Source organism: Momordica charantia, assembly GCF_013281855.1.
Source record: "Momordica charantia cultivar OHB3-1 chromosome 4 unlocalized genomic scaffold, Mcharantia_2.0 BLBB01000004.1, whole genome shotgun sequence".
Lineage (NCBI taxonomy): Eukaryota > Viridiplantae > Streptophyta > Magnoliopsida > Cucurbitales > Cucurbitaceae > Momordica > Momordica charantia.
The window spans coordinates 22,434,474-22,460,187 of NW_028275162.1; the positions used below are offsets into that span (position 1 = coordinate 22,434,474).

Genomic DNA, 25,714 nt, shown 5'->3' on the forward strand with positions numbered 1-25,714 from the left:
TAAGCTAGAAATGTTCAACGTGTTATATTTCATATCTAAAGTAAACGACTTACATGTATTTTAACCGCATAATCTTTGAAAATGATAATTGTTTCCAGAGTATTTATAAGCAAAAGGAATTATGAATACAAAACAGTTTACACACACTGATCTAAGTTGAAGGCATTCAACTGCATTATCTAGTTTTAACTGCAAGTTCCGAAGTAAACGTCTCCTGAACCTCGTACGATTCCCTTAAAAGTTCAGTATTCCAGTGAACCAACCGATGGTAGCCCCGAAACATTTTCAGCTTCATTGCCACCACTAGTTACTCGCTGACCGACCATAGGGTTGAAGGATTCAATCGCCTGCTCCCCTAGTTTCTGAAAATCTTGGGGAGAAAGTATCTTGATATACCAGACATTATTGACAAATGCCCTGCCAAATAGTTAGTTATGTTAACGGCCTGTCTCAACTTTTTTTCCAAAACTATATAAGAAGATTACATGCAGAATTAGCAGATGGTAGATGAAAAAACAGATAGACAGGCAACAGATTAAAGGTTCACAAAGGGTAACAAGTTGGAAAGTTTGCTGGAAATCAAGTTTGCTGGATTCAAAATATTGACTAAATAAACTTCATAATCTCAGAAGTCAATATAATAGTCGAGATGAGAAGAACGAAGACAGCCATTTTCTTTTACAATTCTATGATGGGAAAGTTTTAGAGAGGAATTTAGAATCGAAGATCTTTCTACTATTAAATAAAAGCAACTCTAAGAACGATAATACCATGTCCATTTCAGTGTAACCTATTAAGGGGGTGCATGGAAGCAGAGAAGTATATGTGAAGTACTTACTCCCAAGGGTCATCTCCAAGGAGAAGTACATCATTCTCCCTGTCGACAAATACAAGCTGCCAGCCTGATCTATGAGGGTCTTCCAACTGTCCCTCGATTCCAAACATCTGAGCCAGCTCCTCTCGCAGCTCCTGATAGCTGCTGAACCGGGAGATGTCTAGTGAGCGCCCAACAGATCCGGACTTGTAAACCTGAAAGAAGAAGTGTTATATGCCAGCATACAACTAATAAAACAGCATTGACCTTGCACGGTTCACACCTTCACAAATGTCCGAGTTGGATTTGATGGATCAACTTGCCCTGAGCTGTGCAACAACTCAGAAGAGTCTTGAACACAACTGTACAGAGAATTTTGAAATCCAGAATCTCCCAGTGGCATTGAGGATGAATCAGGACCAATCGAAGGAGAAGCAAAAGTGGGCACATTAGATGGAAGTAAGAGTCCAGATGAATCTATATTTACACCAAAAAGTGTAGGACTTGGAGCATCTGAATTACAATTTCCCAGCTCCAAAATTGAGTCTCTACCAGAAAATGGTGGAAAGGACATTGAGTTCGCGTGAGCATCAACCTGTGAAGGGGCATTCTTAGAAACATGTGATTGTTGAGTTAACTGCTCAGTTAGGATTGGCTGCCCACTTCTATAGATATTGGAAAGGTTGCCAGTCCCTTCAGGACATGATGAAGCAAGTATGTTTCTTCTAGAGGTAATGGATTCCGAGTAATTTGTGTTGGAATCCATAAGGTCCGTTCTAGGAAACGTGGGTGATGGCACGTTCGAATGCCCACCCTGATGAAATTGATTGCTTTGAACCTGAAGGGTATCATGATAAGAAGTATGCTGTTGCTGGTCAGGCAGATCCTCAGGTTGATTTTGCAGGGTTTGCTGGAGAATGTGTTGGGGTAGATTTTCTGCCATCACTTGGCTTGGTGCCTGCAGGATGTTCTGAGGCATAGATTGTTGAACCAATTGCTGCTGCTGCTGCTGCTGTTGCTGCTGCAGCTGCAACAGAGAATTATGGAAGCCTGCTGGTTGAATGTATTGGAAAGGCTGTTGAAGATGCATAATTTGCTGCCTCAGCATATCAACACCTCCAAGGTTCGGCATTCCAGCAGCCAACATGGCTTGATACTGTTGATTATGATCATTTCCAAACATGGAAGAATCAATTCTCTGCTGCAACCAGGGCAATGAGCCCACAGATTGCAAATTCAGTGAGTGTAGACCCTGTTCCCCGGCTCCTCCACGTAGCCACATCAAGCCATTAGATGCATCATCTCTGTTATCTGTTAGGAAACAGACCATTAAAAAATGTAGTCATAACCAAGAGCACATTTGTGAAAATGTATACATATAATGCTAAACTGGCAAGAACCACTCAGTGTCGTGAGCATAATCAATGCCCAGTTATTGACAAGAGGGACCACAATTTCCCACAACACAGAGAAAATGGAATGATAGAAGATATACAAATAAGCACCTCATAAAGCTCTGGTATGTCAGAAACAAATACTATTTTTTCAGATAAAACATCACAATAAATGCAAGGATATAAAAACATTGTTTGAAGATATTAAAGAATAGGCTCCAATTGATATTCCTATTAGATACACTATTGGGCCGATAAATCAATTCTATTCTCAAACTATTTATTGCTATAGTATTGTTGTCATAGAGCATCTACAAATTACTGGTTGGCGATCGCATTAAAACTTTAGTGTTTTTATTTAATTAAAAATTAACATCTGACATGGGTAAGATGTTTAGTTTACATCTGTCCTATGTTCCAACTCATACAGTACAATCAACAATTTTTAAACATCAATTTCTCAAGAATATAAAATGATACTACGTTAACAAAAAGATGAATTTTTAAACTGTATGTTAAAAAGTAACAGACCGTGGAAAAGTCAAAATCTATAATTCTGAGTTATTTGGTTTTATTTTTTCCTTTACTGAAGTTTTTCAGAAATGAATAAAAGCAAAAGGAAAGAAAATTAATGAAAACAACTCATATGAAGTAGAGATGCCCGGACACTAAATGAAAACACTTTTAGGAATCCTAAAGTGAACACCTAGCTGAGCTTAAATGCAAATGTTTACATGTTGAATGTGATAACAAAATATCCATAATGATGAAATAACGTATCAAAAAGAAAACCCAACAACAAAGTAGAGATATGCGGATACAACAAAGAGAACCCATAAACTGCACATCCAGCATTTTGAAATCTGGAGCTAGAAGACCAGGTAATAGCATCAAAAGTTCAGGGTACTTGGAATTTTTTTAACTGCCAGCAACCATACTCCAAAAAGGCCAGAAAGGCATAGAACCCAATCTCAGTTTCAAACCTATAACACCCATGGATAAAAAAAATACTAATAATAGAGCATATATTGGAAAATCTTCTCTAATGAAAGAAACCAACTTTTCATTAAGTGGAATAATCCAAAAATATATAGACGAGCAAATCCATAGACGCAAATAATTATAGAAGGACCAGGGCGTCCATGTGTCCACCCTAAACCTAGGCAAATGAGCTTAGCTTACAAAAAGCACCCCCCACCCCTCTGCCAAAACAAGAAGGAATACCAAAAAACTATTTGTGGAAGCCAAAAGAGAGCCAACCATGCCAACTCTCCTTTCTTTATCCTCAAACCTCTGCATGGACTCCAATCAGTAAACCAAAATCAATTCCTTTGTTGCCTAAAAGGGAAGTGTTTTTTCTACTTAAATTGTCTGCCCAAATAACGTGCATCAAAAAGCACCATAGACTTCAGAAAAATAGTTCACACACCTAAAGCAGAATGCAGAAATGACTTAGGAAGATAGAAGACAAATACCATGAACAGAAGAGACACCAGGATGCCATGGACGTTTCAGTCTAAGTGGAAACAGAGAAGGATACATAGGAAATGTAGTTAAAGGCTCAATTTCCCATAGTGATACCCTTGGCTGCCTCTCCCCAGCTGTTGACTCATCCCACCCTACCTGCAAAAGGACAAAGTAACACAAATAAAGGCCAAGGGTCAACGATACCGAAAGGAACAGTCTTCTGATGGCGCCACCTGATAATGTGAATTAACGATAATTTGAAGGAACATGCACCTAGGAAATTTGGCAAAAACAGTGCCAGAAAATTGGTTATAAATTCCCAAGTCTTTGAGATGCTGACATCTCTAGTTGTACATACAAGACAAGACAGAACTCTCTATCGCTAGCTAACGCTAGGATTAACTGTTAAGGAAGAACTGTATAAAAGGTTGTGCTTTAGCATTAGATGAGATCAAGAATTGAGAACTGTCTTGATGGTTCACGAAAACTTCATAGTAGACAGCTCGCACTGAATGAACCATTAACGGACATGGGGTACTAAATGAACAGTACAATAGAGAAAATAGTCATCATACACGAGGCCAAAATCTAAGCATGTCCTACTACATAAATTTAAGATAAAATAATGTCATTATAAATCGAGCAGGTGTTTTGTGGAACTACTGTAGTAATAAAGCTGCAACACCTTAACAGAACGCCAATGAGAATTCGCCCAACGAACAGGGTCAAGATCACTTATTCCAGTTATAGTACCCATGTACCTGACAATTCAACTATCCATATGTTAGCATGCAGACTCATGCATATGGTGCTAAAATATCTGTAATAGAAGGTAGAAATTCTAAACTTTACACTGATGAAGAATGCAAGTCAAAGAAACAAACTACATTTCAAATAAAGTCTATGGACTTCTAGTAAGCTGCTTGCTCTTCCTCAATCTAATTAACAAAACAGTATCCCTTGAAAAAGTGCACTTTGACACTTTGGTTCACCTCCTGATGGGGAAGGAGGGAGAAAGACGCTGGCTTGTCGGGGTTTTTGGCCCCTCATTACAGGGATTGGTTGAGGCATGAGAAGAAAATTCATAAGCATACAACTATTGTCAGGTCGAGAGCTTGAAGCCTAGTGCACTTCAACACAAGCCTTTTCATTTCTGATTTTGTAATATTCAATTTTCTTTTACACACTAACAAACGAGTGATATATATACAATTAACATATGTTCAATAACTGTAGGAGTAAGGCCCACATTTTCGTTTAGAATAAATATTTAGTTGAGGAGATGAAATAAAAAAGTTGGGGATGATTTCTCCCTACATACGAAGCTAAAATAAAACACTTCCTTTTTGAGAAAAGATAAGCTATAGCTATGAAAATATGACGACACTATCACATGGGGGGTTGGGAAAAATAATTGGGTAAACCTATTAGTGGAGTTTTGTTTATCAGGCCTCTTTTTCCCTTTGATAAATTATTAAAAAAGAGAGAGAGAGAGAGGAATTGCATAGCACACAATAAATGGCATATAAAAAAAGGGCAAAAAACATCCCAAACCCAACCAAAGAGTTGCAACTTGCAAAAAACACCTTGAATTCGCCATGAGCATAGTAAGATCGATTAGAAAAATAAAAATAAACAGAAACCACCAAATTTCAAACTTCTTGCCATGAACGTCGGCCATATAATTCCTAGGGTAGTGAGTCTCTTATTTGGATGCTTTCGGAAGTTTCTTCTTTCTTTCTTTCTTTCTTTTAGCATATTTACCCATGAATGTTCAATTTTTCATGGAAAAAACTGCCTGAGAATGCGAAGCATGCAATCAAGACAATATTATTCTAGTTAAATGTCACAACATATGCACTACTTTATAGAAGTACAAAGGAATCTGACCAGAAAATATCATGCAAATTTGACATAAAATCACAGTTCTCAGCTCCGTTAAAAATAAAAAAAGGAAGAACATATAAAATCAATGGTTGGTCACTGAAGCTTTTACAAAAGCAAAATGTGCACTTTACTCCTGTCCATATCTGTTCCCCCTCCTTTTCAGAAATATTTTCAATGTGCTCTAAGTAAAAGTTCACATATATTTTTTTTTTTTAACAAGAAACAAACTTTTCATTGATAATATGAAAAGGAAGAAAAAAGTTCAAGGATACAAGCTCCCAAAGGAAGCGAAAAAGGAAAAAGAAAAAAAAAACAAAACAAAACAGCACATAGAAAACAAAAACCCATAAAAATATGAGGACTGACGCCCAAGAACAGAAGCTGAACACTGATTACAAGAAAGCTCGCCAAAACAAAAGACAGACCGCTGAGGAGAAGTAAACTGATTGTAAGTAGGATAGTTAGTGACGAGCTATGTAGAGCGTTGGGCTCAGGTAAGTAGTTAGTTAAACTTGTGGGTCAAAGTTGTTAGATACCGTGAGATAAAAGGGGTGGAAATAAGGTAAGGACAACAGGCAAATATTGGTAGTTATTTCCCTTAGTTTCAAGAGGGAGAGATAGGGAAGCTAAGTGCTGTAATTTATCAAAGGTGGTGCAGTAATGAACCTGGGGTGCGGTGTTGAAATAAATACATGCACCTTGCCCATTTAAGCCAGCCAACTTGGACCTCTCTTTTTCTTTTACCAGTTATAATTCTCATATGTAGAATTTTCTGCATATCCTTGTGCGCGAACACCTTAAATTTCTGAGTGGCGGTTTCCTAGCTAATCAAGTCTATGACAACTGAATTGGTGATAACTGTCTCCCCTATTCAATCGCAAATAAAATCTGGGAAGCAGCTCACGGAATTTCTTATGATCTGGAAAACATGGCCCCAGTCATTTGAGATTGAGGGATCTATCCATGGACTGAGATATGAGGACATGCTAGTCACAAAAGACTTCAATATCCTCACTCGCTATTGCCAACAACTAGATATTTATGAAATAATAGTGGGTTCTACCGATGATACAAAGCTCAAAAGGGATTATTGAGAACAAGAGAGCATTCAAATTCCAATTCTAATTTGAACTCAACAACGAACTTGATGAGATACAAGGTCGAATCCCATCTATAAACCCGTTACCTAGCATTAGGGAAGCTTCTGCAGAAGTCCAAAGAAGAGCCAAAAGAGGCTAATGATGGGTAACTTTAACTCCAAAAATCAGAATAAACCCGGTGGCCAGTGGCCGGTGGTCTTACCCTTGTTACTTAAGCTTCCGAAATAGGAGGTAATAAACATTGCTTTACCCAATTAAAACAACTTAGCAAGTGTCGTTGAAGACCATGATGCAGTTATATTCTTCTCTAAGGAAACAGAATGTTACATTCATTCATGAAAATCTACATAAGAGTAGCAGCAAACGAAGCAAACAAAGAATGGCGGAGAGGGACTAGGTTACAAAATTCTGAACCCAAACACACTTGAACCGCCTAAATTTCAGACTTCACAAAACCTTGCCAATGACTTCACAGCTCAAGAAAACTTCAACTTGATAGGAGGAAAGAAGACCATTATAGCAAACCATACCATTACCCGGCAAAAGCTTCAAAACTTTGAAGCATCCAAAGCATCCAAAAATCGAATCTTCAAAATGAGTAGACAATTATAGCAATGTGCTTGACTTTTAAAACCATGATGGAGTCATTCGGCAAAAGGATCATAGAAATATCATAGAACCATCCTCTATTATTGATAAACAGTGAGGATTACAAGGGGCAAATGGAGGGCTAGGGAACTCCCTACCTCTCCCGCACACTGCCTCGCTATCAGATACTTAGCAAAAAGATACCCCTCCATTCCTCAGCGTATTATTATATACACCCAACATATTCCCAAAATAACCCATAACTAACTTTGGCCCACAGATAGAGCCACGTATGCTCAGTGCCCACTATGCTTTCTACCTCTATTTCTCGTATACACCTTAGTAATAAGGGGGCTATTAGGATATTAATTTATCCAAATTTCCTATTGATAAGAGAGAGTGAAAATTAAGAAAATGTGCTCACCAGGCATAAATAAAATATGTATTTGGTGCTCATTCTAACATTTTCGCTATCTTACCAAGTTTACCGACACAGAAGACAACCATGGCATTATTGTTGAAGAGTGGACTGCACCAATCATCTAATAACACTAAAACTATTCCTAATTTTAGAACGACAAGATTGAAAGGTTTTCTTGAACTGTGTTAAAAACATCATTTAGCATAAGCATGAATCTCTTCAATAGTCATGCAATCCCCATTAGAAATGATAGTTGGAGATTTGACATTGACTAGGACACCATTCTAATCTTATGATTGAAGAACTCTTAGATGAGCTACAAGGGACCCAATATTTTTTAAGATTGATCTTACATTAGGATACCATCCAACTTGTCTCCAAGCTGAGAATTTACACAAGTATTTTTTAGATAAGAAACATTTTATAGACAGAAGGCACAGGCCACAAAAAACAGCCTAAGGGCAGGGGAAGAGGCTCCCCCTCCCACGAACTAATGAAGAAAAGCTCTCCAGTCTTGCAAAATCGAAGAGAGGCTGTAATTACAAAAGAATTTTCTATGCCTATAACACCACCAAGAAGTGTGTAACTGAACTGTATTACAAAATTTTTCAAAAGAAGAAGACTTATCCTCAAAAATTCTATTGTTTCTTTCTATCCAAAGATTCCAAAAGAGGGCTACACAATTCCACAATATTTTTTCTTTTCCTTTGAAATGCCAACCCCACAGAGCTTCATTTACACAAGTACACCTTTAGAACTCGTGAAGTGCACAATAAATTTAAGGTAATGCATTCAGGTTGATGAATGCCGGGCTACATTTCATACACTGGCGAAAGACAAATTGCAACATTACCTTGGAGATTTGACAATGTATCTTTCGAATGATGAGATCCTCATTTACAGCCCCACTTTAGAAATCACGCTACCCACCCACCAGAAAGTCTTGTTTGTGGTGATACTAAAGTTGGTGACAAATGAGCAGTACTATTCTGCCCAAACAAAGATCAAGTACATTGGGCATCCGTTTTTGGTCAAGGTGCATTGGACCCAACCAAATAGAAGCTATGATATTGGCCCATTCCTCGACATTTGCAAGAACTACATGGGTTCCTAAGGTTAATTGGATACTACAAAAGGTTTGTGATTACACATAGGGTAATTGCAAAGATCTTAAAACAGCAACTACTCAAAGGTTAGTTTTGCATGCTGATGATGCAAGCAAGTAATGATGATGGTAGTAAACAATAAGACTAGGAAATTGTTTTTTTTAACAAGATACGAATAAGATTAGGAAATTATATTGAAACATCAATAAGAAAATACAGCTAGATAAAACAAAGTATTTTGAGGTACTTGGAAACTCCCCTCGAGAACACTCAAGCCTAAATCCACTACACAATTAAACAATGTCTACCTTCATCTCAACTCACCCCCTCTATTTATAACCAATAACTTGGCAAATAACTTCCTTCTTTTCCTTTTTAACTAATTGTCCGACCTTCCTAATTTCACGAACACCCTCTAGAAATCAGAAGATTTGCAAACAATATCAAACCCAGGTACCGCAGATAGAAACCAAACAACTAGAATAATAGTGTAACATAGAAGATCGAAACACTACAATATAACTGCAAGTATTCAAGGTACTTAATGGAACCTACTCTCTTGAAATACCACTCAAGTCTAAATCAACTAAACAATTGTCTACCTTCGTCCTTTTCCCCTGACTCTATTTATAACAAATCCCTACCAACAAAATCCTTAGCTAATTACTATAGACCCTTAACATCCTATTTATATCCTAATTACCCAAAGGCATTCCTATCACGCTGTCACTTTTTTGAGTTTAAAAACAAAGAGGTTCTCTAGAAAAATGATGTAATTGTTATTGTATGGTCATTATTATTATTATTATTATTATTTGTATCATATGGTCATTATTTAATTAGTTAAAAAAAAAACAAAACCTTGAATTCAAATACAGATCAATTGTTGCTCCTAGGAAGAATTATATTCAGTCTATCACGGACTAAGTAAATTTGCAGAATTGTGACTTGTTCAACTCCTTTAAAAATTACAAATTATCAGATGTAAATGAAAAGGTAATTAAACCCAAGATAAACAACCATTTTTATTTTACGGAAACACAACCATCTGAAAATGACATGAAGTGAATGCATTGCCAATAGAAACAACTTTTTTCATTTAAATGAAATAAACTCTCAGAATGGGAATGCAAGAATATCCCTTTATCTTTTTTCCTTCTCTTTATTTTCTTTTTTCTTTTTTCTTTTTTTAATGAGGGGGAGTAAAGCCTCAGCCCAGGCTAAGAAAGTTACAGAAAAAGCCTTTCGATTACCACAAAGGAAAGATAACCTGAAACTACAGAAACAGTTAGTAAAGTTTGCACCAAGAATTCAAGAAAGGGCTACAAAAGTAACATGCTCCCAGCCTCCCATACAGAAAAAATAATCTCACTACCCAAGAAAATCCTATTGTTTTTCTCCAACTGAATGGTCCAAATAAAGTTCTAACAAAATTCAACCAATACACACTTAACTTCAGCTTTCAAGGAATGTCTACAGAAACAAATGTTGGGAAAAGAAAAATACTGATAGGAAAAACAATATGACAACCGGAAGTGCTGTAGAGGGAGGTATGCAAGCATATTCGTAAATCAAACAGATGATAATGAACTATTGAATGCTATCATACCTTCGAACACTTGACTCTTCAGTCTCAAAAAGCATCCGGAAACGCATCCCTACTGAAACACGGGTATGAAATACAGCTTTAACATATTTTGTCAGAGGGATGACAAACTCTGATGGGCTAGCCCTGGAATTATTTTTTACAAAAGAAATTGTTTTAAGAAGGGCCAAACTAAATTATAAAACAGCTGTAACAGTAGCAAAAGAGAGAATATTTTCAAACCTGGGGTTATAGAAAACTGTGAAACAGCTATTAGTTGCAGCAGCATGAGCTGCAGCAGCAAGGAGCCCAATGTGCATGCTATCACTTGACAAAACAGAAGATGGCATCACAGTTTGTGGTCTTGTGGCACGCCGAATACCCAAAAGAAGTTGATTTTTTTCGTTCCTAGATAAATGAATCAGGGTGTTACAATTATTAACTCCAAAATGGGATGCATAGAATGGAACACACATAAAGAAAATGGAATAGTTACCATATAAAAAGTACAGAATCTCCAGCAACCAATCTTTTGGCACTAACAAACACACTCCAACCAGTTGTAAGAAGATGTCGTTTTGGCTGTCCTGTGACAACGAAGAGAATAAGCCATGTGAGCAGCAGCTGCAGTATACTGTTCCCAAATAGCTTTTTAAAATTAAAAATCAGCCTTCCATTAAGAGAAATGATAGTGCAAGGAAAGGCACAGGAATACAGTAACAGTGATGGAAGAGTAAAGAAGCAGAACATAGGATCCCCCAAGCAACCTTTACAAAAGCTATACATGCAAAAGCCCTGACCTTAAGTAATTTCTAGGGCTCAAAATAAAAAGAACGAGAAAAATAAAGAAAATTAAAGAAAGAAAATAACAGTTTGAGATCTAGCAATAGTAGAGACGCAAAGTGAATCACCCATTCTCTATCCCATTAACGTTGTTAAAAAATGCTTTTGCTCCTTTTCAAGTTCAACCAAACTTGAAGGAATTAGCACTAGACACTAGTGGAAAATGTACAATGATTTTAATTGAAGATTCAATAATCCACAGCTTGCCTGCAAGAATTGATCATTAGAGTTGAAGGAAAATGGTATATCTCCTGTGAATAGTGCATCGGAGATAATCCTACCCGTGGCCACTAATCAAATGAGCCATCTCCCTAGGATGGCTTGGTTCTTAATAACGAGGTAGTTTCAACTCCAAGCCACCATAGATGTGGGTTTAGAGCACCCACTTTACCAAGTGAGGTACCCCCTCTCTGTTTTCTTCTACCTCCCCTCCCCATAAACAACTCTTGTCAACCTACCAATTCTCTTGACATCAGCAGTTAGCAACCTAGAATCAGACTAATAAAACAGTAAAAGGTATATTTTATAAATTGATAATTAGGAATGTGTGTATATGTATTGATAAAAAACTTACTTTTCATTAACGAAAGAGTACAAGGAGGGAAAATAAGACATCCTCCCAACCTACAAAAACCAAACGAGGTTACATATATTATATTATCTAAAAAATTGGAAATATTAGCATAAGAAGGTTGTGAGAAACAATGACTTGCATCCTTAGTCAGCGATTTGTGACCCTACCCTTCATCAGGAAACAAAGGACTTGTTCTTCCTTCACCAAAAAATTAATAATTCCCTCTGTCAAAATCCTAATCTTTGAAATTACCTTTTAGGCATCCACTATGCAATTGGGGCTGGGCAGGCAGGCGGGCAGAGGGGGTTCAGTGGTACTATTGTGCATTTACATGCTACACCCATAAAAAATAATTTACAAATATTTTTTTATTTTAGGAAACATTGAGACTTGAACTTGCAACATGAGTGTTGACACTCAAACATCACACCAATGTGCCAACTCCTTGGGATAAATTTACAAATATTAATTACTTAATTTAAGTATAAATAATTAATTTTAGATTTAATATAAAGTAACTTATTCAAAAAAATATTATTAATAAAATTAATTTAACTCTACATAATTATAAATTCATAAGAGATACAATTAACTTTTAAAGAATAAGTAAATCAAAATTGAAATTACGTTTTACAATTCTTATCCCATGTATCATACACAACCAACTAACGATCGAGCATCACATTCCCATATTTCATTCCCCGCATATCAAATGCTCCCTTAAAGTTCACTTAAACCCATGCTTCTTCACCATCATCGTCATCTTTTCCTGGTACGTCATCCAGTATTTTATTACTCTTCCTTCCTGTCACTTTTCTCTAATCTCCTTTTTCTTTTTTTGTACTTCCTGTCATACACCCCTCAATTTTCTTCTCATTTTATTTCCCACACGATGCATTAACTAGTGCATGCATCAACTAGAGAAGGAAACAGCAGATTCAATTATTGCATTTATTAGAGCCCCTAATAGTGGATTCATAATAATCAACATTTAAATCACAAATTCAGTGCAGTTTTCAATTCAATTTCACTTGGTTTATGAATCTCAAGAAGAAATAATAAAACTCCTATACTTCTGATCATGGATAAGATCCAATTTTAAAATACAAAAAGATATAATAATAAATAAATATGGTAAAAACCCAAACTCCAAGGGGTTCCCATGAAAGGACTAAAATAAACCCTCTGGGGTTCAGACTTAAGGCTCACTACCCAAGAAATTAAATGGCCTGACTTATGCATAATGTATATTTTAGTCCGAAATAAGGGGTTGCAACTGGCTTGTACCATATTTTTGCTTTATGATAACAATTTGAAATAGAACTCCAGGGCCTTTGAATCTTTAGGTGCCTTGGGTAAGGGATTCTTTCCTCTTCAAAAGTTGATAGTTACTGGCCATAATGATTCTCCAAAGAGCATTTTTCTCCATCAAAAATCACTAACCCCACTTCACTAGGAGAGCTATGGTTCTCTTTTCTTTAAGACCGAGACCGCCTATACCAGCACCAGCTTTGGAAACACACAAAGAGGTGATCTCCAATTAATAGCATTAGGGACCCCTTCACGCTTGATTCCCTTCCAAAAGAAGTCTCTGAAGTTTTTCTTCAATGTCTTAATCACCTTCCTGAGTGTCTAAAGATGGATAGAAAGTACCAAAGAACACTTGATAGAGTAGCATTCAAGAGGGTCAATGTCAACCTATCGCCTCTAGAAAGAGAGATGTACTTTCAGTTGGCTAGTAGGCTACTTTCTTGTGATTTGGTCTTTAATGAACTCCCAAAACTCTTTCTTTCTAGGACTTCCCCCTAAGGGATCATTAGCCAGCCACACAGTTCCCCAAATTTTTTTAGACTAATTCTGGCCCCACAGAAAGCTCTGCCACAGCCTGGATTTTACCAACTACGAGCTCTTTCGATGCAGTTTTCTTTTCACCCATGAAAATACAATTCAGTAACAAAGACTTGATCTATTAATCCATGGCCAACAAACAAGGCAGAAAAATTTTTTTAAGGTTTTAGGCGCAGGGTTCCTGAAATTAGCAAGGACAATATCCCTTTCATCACTCAAATAGGCCAACAAGCACTAAGTTGGCGAGATTAATTTTAAGGGCAGAGAACTTTAAACTTCACTTTAGCACATGAGTTACTGAGCTAAGTGAGGAAAAATGTCTTCCTCGTCATTAATATGTTTGAGCCTAACGGAGCAATGTTGCATGGAAGTAGAAGGTCTACGGGTCGTGAACGTCTTTTCCCGGAGAAGAAGCAATGAAATAATTCTACTCAGCAATGAAATGTTCCTGAAAATTCTTGCTCTCATTGGTCCATTTGTATCTATATGCATTAGGATCTCGCTAATCAGCTAAAAATAAGGGTGTATCGTTGGCAGATTGGAGGTGGTTTAAGTGTATACTGTCTTAAAAGCATCCTTCCCTTATCCATTCCACAAGAAGGCCACTAAACACATTTGCACTAAGAAAAACAGACGGGGACACGCAAGACGGATACGACATGAACACAATGACATGTCAATTTCCAAAAAGTAGGACACAACAATTTGGGAACACGTTGATTTTTTAATATAAAAAATATATATCGTGCATATTTTGATGTAGTAGTGATATTTAAATTATGGAAGTATTAACGAAACTATTTGATATTTAAAAAAAAAACTTCAATAATTTAGGAAAAAATAGAAATATAAATATTTTAGATATGATGTTTTTTATAATTGAGAAAGAAGATTTGGTAAAATATAGTGGCCTAATAGCCCATATAAGTTCTAAAATTGGAGGAGAAATGCTCCATCTGTCAATTTGATATCATGTGCGGCAGTCATTTAATGCTCCTAGAAATTGTAAGTTCTTCTAGACTTTTTTCTTCCTCCCATGTGACTTTTCTTCTTACTTTTATTCGGCTTTTTTCTTCTTCATTTCTTTTTCTTCTGTCTTTTCTTCTTCTTTTAATGCTCCTAGAAATTGTGAGTCTTTCTAGTCTTTTCTTCTTTTTCTTCTATCTTTTCTTCTTCTTCCCATCTAACTCTTCTATTCTATTATGATTCTTCTTCTACTTCAATGCTTCTAGAAAAAGTAAGATTTTGTCTTCCGTCATTAACTTCTTGACTTCTCTTCTTTCTTCTTCTTATTCTTCTTCTATCTCTTCTTCTTCGATATTTTTCCTTTTCATCTTCATTTTTCAACTCCCCCTTTTTCTATTTCACTTTTTTACTGTTCATCTCCCATCTGACTCTTCCTTATCCTCCCTTTCTTCATTTGTTACCTATGGAGGGTTTGACGCCTGGAGCTCATGGATTTTTTTATTTTTCTTAATATCAAGTCCCCGCTGTATCCCTATCGTGTCACCAGTGTGTCCGGTAAATTAAAAAAAAAAAAAAAGGACACTCTAATTAGCACGTCTGACAATGACACTTGAGCATTTTTTACATGTCTGTGCTTCATAACATCTACAACTATCACAAAGGGAAATAGAGAAATCAGGTGTCCCCCTAGAAGCTTTGAAACGACCTCTAGGCCTCCCAACATATGAGGATCGAAAATGAGGTATTTGTAAGGCACACATTAACCCACACGGTCCACTTGTTGCCGAAACCTTTTCTGAGAGGGCTTCAAGGAGATTCTAATCAACCATGTCATACACTCTCCAAATAAACCTTAAAGAACCACCATAGGCCACTTGAGGTATTGAAAAAGTAAATGAACTTATAGGGAATGGTTCAAACCTCATTATGATCATCTACATAAGATTTAAAACCTTAAACCTTAGAGTTTCCTTGACAATCAAATGTGCAGGATCAAGCAATTGTCTCGTGAGATTGTTCAAGGTTCACACAATCGCCAGACAAACACAAGAATCAAAAAAAAAAATTAAAGATTCTTTTAATAAGAAACTAGGGAATTCTATTGATAGAAAAATATAACAAAATAAATAAAATCCCAAACAAGATTGGGAAACAAGTTACTCTAGCCAACTATTTTCCGTTGGCAAAAATATGCACAAGACTATAGTTACAAAAATCCGGAAAAGAAAATACAAAGTAAAAGCCAAAATATTCATGGGATCCCAAACTTCCTCATGGTTGGCCTCCATCCATTTGAAATTCTCTAATTCATCTCAAACAAAACTCCAAAGCCTTCACAAAGTAGCTATTACTGCGTTGGATTGGACCATAAACCCAAAACCAACACCTGCCCCTTAGAAAATGAGCCCTCTAAAAGCTGGGACCAACTTTTTTTAAAGCCAGACACAATGGCCCTCTAGAGCTTTAAGCGTGACAAAAAAAAAGTGAGAAAAAAAAGTTTGTTTTTTTTTTCATTTGGCGTATAATAGAAAAACATAATTAAATTTTGGGAAAAATGCACTTTTGGTCCCTAAGGTTTTAACTAGGTGGATATTTGATTCCTGAAGTTTCAAAAAAAATATTTTTAGTCCCTAATGTTTGGAAAATGGTTCAAAATGGTCCCTACATTAAATTGACCATTAGTTGATTAACGGAACAATGATGTGGTAAGGTGAGGTGTCAAATTTTCAATTAGCTGTCAACTTTTATTAATTTTATATATTTCTATCGATTACATGGATTTTTAATTCTTCTCTCACTCTTTTCCTCCCTCCTCTCCCTTTCCTCTTCCTCTTCTCCAACTAGGTGTTGCAGGTTGTCTCCAAACCTCATTTTTGTAAATTTTCTATCCCACCCACCGAACGGAAAATTCACCAGGTTTATTTTCTTCCCTCTGGATTTTATTAATTAAGACAAATGGGTCAAATTTCATGAAGTTCCTGTTTGGATTTTGCTTTTTGCTTACACAAAAGAAATTTTGGGTGCAAAAGTTGATCGTTTTATTCAAACAAGGGTTCCATGGTTAGTCTTTAAGAAAATTTGTAGTCTCGTGTAGAATTTGTAAGACACATTTTAGAGATTCTCAAACCTAAAAGCGTGTTACTAAGATCAAACTCAAAGAAGAGTCTCTTCTGATCCGGTTAGTTTTCTTATCAATTTTCCTCCCATTAGTCCATAATTTCTTCTAAAAAGAGCTTCGGACCTGGAAATTTGACGCCATTTGCCGAGATTTTCCTCTTTTTTAAGACAGGAAGATGATTGCATTAGAACACCCAGTATCGGTAAAAGTTGGTCCCCACCACGTCCAATCGCCTGCTGGTGGTTCTACTCTTCGGCCTCTGAATCATGGGGTACACCTTCTCCCATCGCGCATTCTCGATTGTCTGGAGATGGGGCAAAAAACAGTTGTTGTTGTTGATAGCTATTCCCAATGCCTCTTAAGAATGGCAGATCAGTCGTGGTTGGCAGAGGTTGGAGAAGGGCGAACAACACCTAGACGGAGAATATGAAGAGGAAAAGGAAGGGGAAGGGAGGGAGACGAGAGGAAAAGAATGTGCAGAAAAAATTAAAAAGCCATGTAATCTAAAAACAAATCTAAAATTAATAAAAGTTGACAGCCCATCTAAAATTTTTCACCTCACCTTGCCACACCGTTGTTCAGTCAAATTAACTTGGGAACCATTTTGAACCATTTTCCAAACTACAGGGACATAATGTCCCTTTTGAAACTTCAAGGACCAAATAGACACCTAGTTCAAACCTTAGGGACCAAAAATATATTTTTCCCTTAAATTTTATATGTATTGAAAAACATAGTATTAAGAAGAATAAAATAATAAAAAATTTAAGAATATAGAATTTTGTGAAAATTGGAAACAAAAAAGATTTCCTAACTATATTTCAAAGATACTTCATAAAAAGTTTTTAAAATTAAAAAATAATAATAATAAAATCAAATGGGGCTTTAAGCCCACTAAGGCATTTGTATTGGACTTTAGTGACCGGAGCTCGCTTCTTTGAAGCGAGGTGCGTACCCCTCACTTTTCTAGAAAGTGCACCTAGGCAAGGGCCGCACTTTTCAAAACACTAGTTGGGACACTCTCACAACCTCTCGAAAACACTAGCACGTAGTAAAGATGTTGAAGAGCCTAGACCGTGCAACCTCCACAAACAGGCAAATAAGAAACAAATGATGGTGATTTTCCAAATTGAATTTGAACATGTGCACCAACATAGGGAAACTAGAAGCGTTGGGAGTTTCTTTTGGAACCGATGATTAGTATTCAACTTTTTTTGAATGAAAATTTAAAGGAAAACTTTCACTTCTTGGTGATTCCATGAAAGTCAATGAGAAGTTCTTATCTTGTAAAAAAAAAAGTCTAAGCCATTCCTCCATTTTACGTTGGACAAATTCCATCCAATGAGGAGATTCCATGAAAGGGTTTCAACAAGCCAAACTTGTTAAACGATGCACTTCTTAGAATTTCCAACACAATATGTCCTCTAAAATGAGGATCTAAGCGAGCCAATATCCATCCAATTACATTCAAAAATAAAATCTTTTCCCCATTCGCAACTTAGGCATATACCACTTTTCAACTAAGTTACAACATTTGGTTATGGAACCCAAGGGTGAGCTTGTAACAGTTCTGAACTTAGTAACGGGTCCCTAGGTCATTCTATGGTAATACTTTCTAGCAATCTCTTTCCTCTAATAGTTGGGCTCATTCTTTTCCCCATTCCCCAACTTAGGCATATACCACTTTTCAACTAAGTTACAACTTACAACATTTCGCTATGGAACCCAAGGATGAGCTTGTAATGGTTCTGAACTTTGTAAAGGGGTTTCTAGGTCGTTCCTATCGTTATACTTTCTAGCAATCACTTTCCTCCAAAGATAGTTGGCTCATTCATGAATCTCTGACCACACATAGCCAAGAGGCTCACATTCTTGGCATTAAGGTTCCCTGCTCCCAGCAAACACCTGATCAGATTGAAGAACTCGTGCTATTCTTGCCTTTCTAGAAAAAATCTCTCAACAACTTTTCTAATCTTCTAACAAAACCTTTTGAACATCTGAAAACTGAAATATATTAGGGAGGAATGCAATTGAGAACAGCGTTAAGAAGGGTAAGCCTCTTTCCTAAGCTTGTACAGCACCTCTAATTAGCCAACTTAGAGCTAATCTTCATCTCAATTGGATTACTCAAAGTTCTCAACCTAGGGTTACCCTAAGCTGCATACCCAAGTAATCAAGTGGCCATTTACGAAACTCCATAGCCCCAAGCTTGAGCCACTCTCTACACCTAAGCTTCTTGGAAATTAACCCCCACAATAGAGGTTTAGCTAAGGTTAACTTTCAACCTTTGACATGAGCTCAAAAAGATCAATGGTGCAGAAAAATGAAATAATACAAAAAGGCCAACAAAAGGCCAACAACAAACCAACCAACAAAAAACAAGCCCACAAAAAAGCCAGCCCAAGAAAAAGAGCCCAACCAAAAATTAACTTAACAAGAATGGACTTCAACCCAACCAAAAACTAACTTAACAAGAATGGACTTCAATTAAAAAAGATAAAGTCTTTACAAAGTCTTTAGAAACAGACGGCCAAAATGAGGTTTGAGGTATGAAACCTGTCAAGGGATCAAACCTCTCGATACCTCTTCATACCCTAAGAATTATGTTGTTTCTCCTGGTTTTATATTCATCCACTAGTTCATTAGCAATCAATACAGGGTTCCCGGTCTATTGGCAACAAAGGCTGATTGGTTGTGAGTTATGGAGTGGTAGAGGACTTACAATATGTTGGCAAGTACCTTGGCCACAAGTTTATAAATATCGGTGGCAATGTTTGGCCAAAAGTCTGAAACCTTTGTAGCTCTCATCTTCTTCAAAATAATCCATAGGTAGGTCTCATTAACACACTTGTTAAGAATGCCATTTTTAGAAAACTCTTACAACAACCTGAGAATATCTTCTTTTCTTATTCAAAAAAGGTACTTAGATCTTGGCTGACCTCTAAACAAATAGATATTCAATTACTGTTGGAGGGACAGAAACTTCTATCTACTTTTCTAGAATATAGCTTTAGAAAATATAGGATAAACCCACGCACAATGGCATTCTTCTCCAAGATACTTAGAACCTATTTGGTATGCAATCCAAATTCTGTTTCTTGTTTTCAGACTAGATTCAATAAATATCTGTTTGTCATATTGTTTTTTAAAACTATTTTCAAATTCCATGATCTAAATAGTGGAAATCATGAAAACAAAATTTTTAGTATTTTCAAATTTTGAATTGGAAACTTTAAAATGCAAAATTACATTAAAAAAATTAAATACTTTGATAAATTTACTATGACATGTTATAAACTCATTTCATTTTTGTTAAAATTATATTATGAATTATATAAAATTGTACAATAGTATTTCTACAAAATTTGTAACAAAAATATTAATAAAATAATTAATTAATATTATTTTAAATTGAACTAAATATTTAGTTGGTGACTACCACTAGTATACAGATATATTACTCAACACATGAACAGTTTTTATAACTCAACACATGAACAATTTTTTAAATTGAGATTCAATTCTCAAAGCTGCTGCCAAATATATATCCAAAAACACTAAAAATAAGGAATAAAACTCTATTTTTCATTGAATCCCTTATTTTCAAATTTCTATTTTCATATCACCAACCAAATGCACCCTTACTTGTCTTCATTTTGTATTTCCATGATCAGATTCTTCATTCTTCTAACATCAGCAAAATATTGGAAATGGTTTGTATTTTCGTCCCTTTCAATGATTCATCTAGCATTTTTGCCTCCACGATGATCCATCTAACTTTACATTTAGGCCTCTATCTACTTTCCTTTCGCAGCAAAGTAGGGGTGTTCACAGTATGGTTCGGCTCGATTTTAGGGTCAAACTGAAGCCGAACTAAATTATTTTAAAAGGCAAAAAGAACTGCATCGAACTGAACCACAAACCAACAGTTTGACGGTTAGGAAGTCGAGCATGCCGATTACATCTACTTGTCTTTGGTCCGTTTTTATGATTACCCAAATATACAATGCCAATGTTAAAGGCAACAAACAATTTAACATCACCGAATAATTCTCTTACCTAAGTCAGAAAGGTTGGCGTAGAAGACGGATTGTGAGAGGTTGTGACTAGGTAGAGGAAGAGGCGAAAGCAGCAGCGTGGTGATAGTTGACAGTGTTGGCGAGTGGGTAAGAATGTGGGTGGAACTTGGAGAAGAAAGATGGAAAAATAAAACCCTAACAAAACAACTTAACAATTAAGAAAGAAGGGATTGAATAAAAGGAGGGAAGAAAAAAGGAAGATAAAAATGTCAATCATGCCAAGGACATGATGAATGCGTGGTAAGTGAGATTTGGGGGATAATCGAGGATTGGGCCTTGAGGCCTGGTAAAGCTAACTGAAAGGCAAGCTTCAAAAGTAACATTAACAAAACAATAATATAAATACATATATTCAGTTCGGTGTTCGGTTTTTTAACCCCAAATGAAAACCAAACCGAATATTTTGATTCTAAAAATACAATGAACCAAACCAAACCATAAACCGAAAAATCAGTTTGGTTTCTTCGATTTTGTTGTGCACCCCTAGAGCAAAGTATCCTCGATAAGGGTGTCCTCTCCAGGAAAGGCCAAGACTTGTTCAATCTCATTAGCAAAACAAAACCAAAGAGAGAGAGAGACCCTTCAACCTTATGCTAAGCCTGAGCTTTTGAACAAAGCATAACCAGGTTCCCATGAACCTCTAGGTTCTTCCACCAAACTTTAAAATCTTTAAGGAAGTTGTTATGGTTCAGTCACGTTTTCTTGAACTTGAACATTACAAACAAGCAGAAAAATCTGCTGAGTCAACATCAATTCTAACGATAACCATGTCCCAAAAGGCGAGTTAAGTTTTCTACCTAAAGGCAAACCAAGGTATGTGAAAGGTAGAAAATCATTTTTGAAACCAAAGGTGATACTCAGTCATTCCACTTCTTTTTTTAACTATATATACGACAACAATAGACTTTTGGACATTGATTGAAAGACCAAAAGCTTGTTCAAAAATTTTCATGAGCTTCGTAATCTAGTGGGAAAACAAAGAACACAACAGTTTAAGCCTAATGCACAAGAGGAGGCTTTCAGCAAAACATTTTAGGTATTATCATTTTCCAAGGCAGCCAACCAAACAAAGAATCAAATTTTCTTTGAGATGCTGAGTTTCCACAAGGATGAGGAGAAAGAACGTGCCAAGGTGGGGGCAAGAAATGACTAACAAAAAAGATCCTAACGACTCAAGGAACCACAAGTATTGGACTCTTAGTCTCTACATCCATTGGAAACATCCACTAATTGAAGCAAATGGAATAGGGAAGACAACTCCTCGATCTCTCAATCAAGGATGGCTTCACAAAATTTGGAATCAAAGAAACAGGTGAAACCTGTGAACAAAAGATGGTGGATACCATAGAGTTTTTAGAGAGGGCTAGAAAGTAAAATGGGATAAAGAGGGAGACCACTTTCCACAAATTCCTAAAGGACCTTTAGAAGGTGGACTAGAATCTTAATACTTACTTATACCTTAATCCTTATTACCTTATACCACTGAGCCTAAGGTTCTAAAGCGAACCGCCACAACTAGTTCAAGAGAAGTCATAAGAGCCAAAAAGTGAAAAGGGCTTCAGTCTATCCATGTGAAGAGTCCATTTGAGAGAAGAATTTCCAAAAGGCTTCCCACTATCCACTTGTTGAACAAGTTAATGTATTCTTTTTATTCTGCCCTTTTGAATTTCAACAACCCATCTTTTAAACATGATTAAATCACCGATGAATCCAAAAACTTAACCTAATGAGTTAGGGTAAATTTAATCATGTATAGGATATATAATACTCCATCACTTGTAGGCTTGGAAATTTGCACAAACCCAACAAGTGAAAATCGATATTAAATGGGGAGGAAATGACAATTTAGAAGTTCGAACACAGGACCTCCTGCTCCATACTTTTTTTTTTTAATATGAAACAATATTTCATTAATGGTATGAAATATACAAAAGGCCCTGAAAAGGCAATTACAAGAGAGCTCTCCAAGTTGTAATAAGTTCATTTAGAGAGTAATTGTTGAAGGGGTAGAAACATTTCCACCAACCCAAAGCTAAAACAATAACTCTATCACAAAAAATTTCAAAAGAGAGGGTTTTGTCCTTGAACACCCTTCGATTCCTTTCTAACCAAATAGACCAAAGGAAGGCGCGAACGATTTGAACCCATAGGATAGCTTTGCCATTTCTGAAAGGGTGGTCCACCAGAATGCTGTCCAGAAGAATATGTGGTTGATAATGTAAGGTTGTAGTCCATCCAAAGGCTGAGAGGATATAGTTCCAAAAGCAAGTGGCAGAAGGGCACAGAAAAAATAAATGGCTTTGTGTCTCCGATACTCCAAAACAGAAGAGACAGCAATGTGGAGAAAGATAAATGTATGGGTGTTTCCTCTGAATTCTGTAATGAGTGTTTAGAGCTCCATGGCTAAGTTCCCAGCAGAAAAATTTGACTTTCTTGGGGCATTTACCTTGCCATAGATAGGGGTAGGGTGTAGGGGCCGGTTGTGTATTGTGAGTGTTGAGGAGGTGTGTGGGGGGGCGGGCGCACAATCCGGTTAAGCAAATTGTAGCCAATCCTCGACCTCCTGCTCCATACTATTTTAAACATGACTAAATCACTAATCACCTAAAGCTTAAGCTGATTGGTTAGGGTAAATTTAATCCTTTATATCTAACACCATCTAACCACATCGAAAGTTCCCCTAAAGGCCTAAACAAGAATTCTCGTGACAAACAATAGAGGAAGGTCTCTAAATTCCAACTAAGAATTATTTCAACTGCCAGATCGAGTGCTTAGCCAACACTACAAATAATTGGTTGAGCTAGGGATCAATAAAAATATTGAAAATAAATTAGAAACCATAAACAAAGAAAACTTTGACACTTATTTCCACAAAGGGACAGAATATACCAGCACCTACCTCGAAAAATATGCCTAAACTTCCATTCAACATCATGAAGATCCCTCGCAATTAGCTCTTGTGCTGGTGGCTGTTGCGTAAAATCCTGCAAGGCCATACCAAAGAAAGATGGCAGAATGATCCATCAGACCCAACACAATCATATAACAGAATAAACAAAATGTATGTACCAGTGGAGGAAAAACTTTCTCTGCAGCACGACGCGGTACAGAGAACCCTCCATGGGTACTTGTATCACTTGCTGTCAACGTTTTGCAAAAGTAATTTGTTGGCTGTCTACTCGGAATCCCCAACTCCATGGGTAGAAACGTATCCTTTTGCTCTTGCTGTGTGTATAAAATAATTACAGCTAAAGGATCGACAAATGTGGCGAGAAGAACTGAAAGAGAAACAGAGTTGAAAAGATATATACTGCAGTCAACGGCTGTAGTGTCATTTGTGCATACACTTCATCTGTTTCCACATCTGCCTGAAATATCACACATACAAATCCTGCCTAAGATTTTCCCTTGATATGTTAATGTAATTTCCTCATTTGTAGTTAAGGAGAGATTAATGGAATATTTACACATAAAAAAACCGTTGATTCATGGAAGGAATACTAAATACACTCAAATTACATGAAATATAGAGAACCCACATGCATCGTTACATTGTGCAGCTGACATATCAACTGGGGAGGTAGATTCGGGTAATTGGGTATATGCCCATCAACTTCTTTGTTCGTCGTGGCAGCAACCTACAGGCCAAATATTCAACAGAAAAATCCTTTCAATTTTGCAAATTTATGCAATGATAACTAATTCAAATATGCAGTTCCTCAACTTCTTTCCATACAAACAAAAAAAGAAATATAGAAAAGAAAAATCTGGCCGCAAAAATGTAAAAATAATAATAATAATAAACCATGGAACCTGTTCGCTATGACCCTGAGGGAAGTAGACAACCCGAGTCCCAGCAGTTGGGAGAGACACAAGGGGCCCCGCGCATGCATGCCATAGCTCTGAATTCAAGCACTTCTTTTCCCCTCCTATAATCATCATAATCATTTCCACACCATAATTAAAGTTCGGCACAGAAGAATAAAATTTATGGCGGGAGATGGGGGAACCTTAGCATTTAATAAAGGGGAAAAAGGAAGGGAAAAAAAAAAACAAGAAGCAAAACGAAAAGGGCGCATAATAATTCAAATAGGATCCCCATCCTCCCAAATTGAAACAGTAGATTAAACCCAAAAACAAAAACAAAAAAGGGGAAGAAATCATACCTTCGTGATCCTGCTGACCAAACCCTGATGTTGAAAGCTTCATATCAAGCTTTCCCCGATACTAAAAAATCTCAAAATACAACAAACAAAAAGAATAGTAAAACCCTAACTGACAGGACAAGAACCCTGTCCAAAACTCATCCCTCTCAACCGCTAACATTAAGAAGATTCCTCCGCTGCCTAAACTCAACGCTATCACTCACAACCCCACCGCCGTCTCCCATCTCCTCCCCGGGAATCAAACCAACCCAATATCCATCTCCCACGAACAGAGGAGGAGGGTTTAAGCAATCCCCAAAAATCAAACTCCTCCCCCCAATCCTCAAACACGTAAACCCACAAATTTAAAACCCAAACACACACATCAAAAATCAAGCCGTACGAGATCCCCGAGCGAGGAAAATCAAAGCGAACAACAACAACAATCAAGTGGAACCGAACAAAAAAAAAAAGAAACCCAGTGACAGAGAAGTGTAGAGTAAGCCGGTATCGCAATCGGAACTGACTGAGAATGTCAGTGAGTACAAATACAGAGAGAAAGAGTAAAAGAGAAGAGCCGCTGCTGCTTCAATCAAAGCCTTCCAAAAACTCAAAGATGAGAGAGAGAGAGACAGAGACAGAGACAGAGGAGAGAGAAAGCACGGTCAAGAGAGTGTCTCTGAGAGTGAGAAAATAGTGAGAAAAAGAGAAAATCTAAACCAAAAAAGAGAATGGAGTCCAGGAGATACTAATTTACAACGACGAATCACAGCCGTTC

The 25,714-nt window shown here is 36.8% G+C and overlaps 1 protein-coding gene across 1 annotated transcript; it reads right to left on the minus strand.

Annotated features, from left to right (window-relative positions):
• ARF8 (auxin response factor 8) lies at positions 1-25,628 on the minus strand. The gene is made up of 14 exons (XM_088123042.1): positions 24,958-25,628; positions 24,605-24,720; positions 24,331-24,429; positions 24,103-24,159; positions 23,861-24,016; positions 23,691-23,775; positions 10,859-10,949; positions 10,606-10,770; positions 10,387-10,509; positions 4,361-4,436; positions 3,684-3,831; positions 1,098-2,125; positions 839-1,029; positions 1-417 (listed from the first exon to the last, which is right to left on the minus strand). Exons 1-14 carry the CDS (start codon positions 24,998-25,000, stop codon positions 243-245), a joined length of 2,553 nt encoding a protein of 850 aa, XP_087979168.1. The 5' UTR covers positions 25,001-25,628; the 3' UTR covers positions 1-242.
• Positions 25,629-25,714: the final 86 nt, after the last annotated feature.

Coding starts and splice junctions, on each gene's coding strand:
- ARF8 (XM_088123042.1), bottom strand. CDS start 25,000: ATGAAGCTTTCAACATCAGGGTTTGGTCAGCAGGATCACGAAG. Junction 24,721..24,957: donor TGGTCAGCAGGATCACGAAG/GTATGATTTCTT, acceptor TGATGATTATAG/GAGGGGAAAAGAAGTGCTTG. Junction 24,017..24,102: donor CACTACAGCCGTTGACTGCA/GTATATATCTTT, acceptor TTATACACACAG/CAAGAGCAAAAGGATACGTT.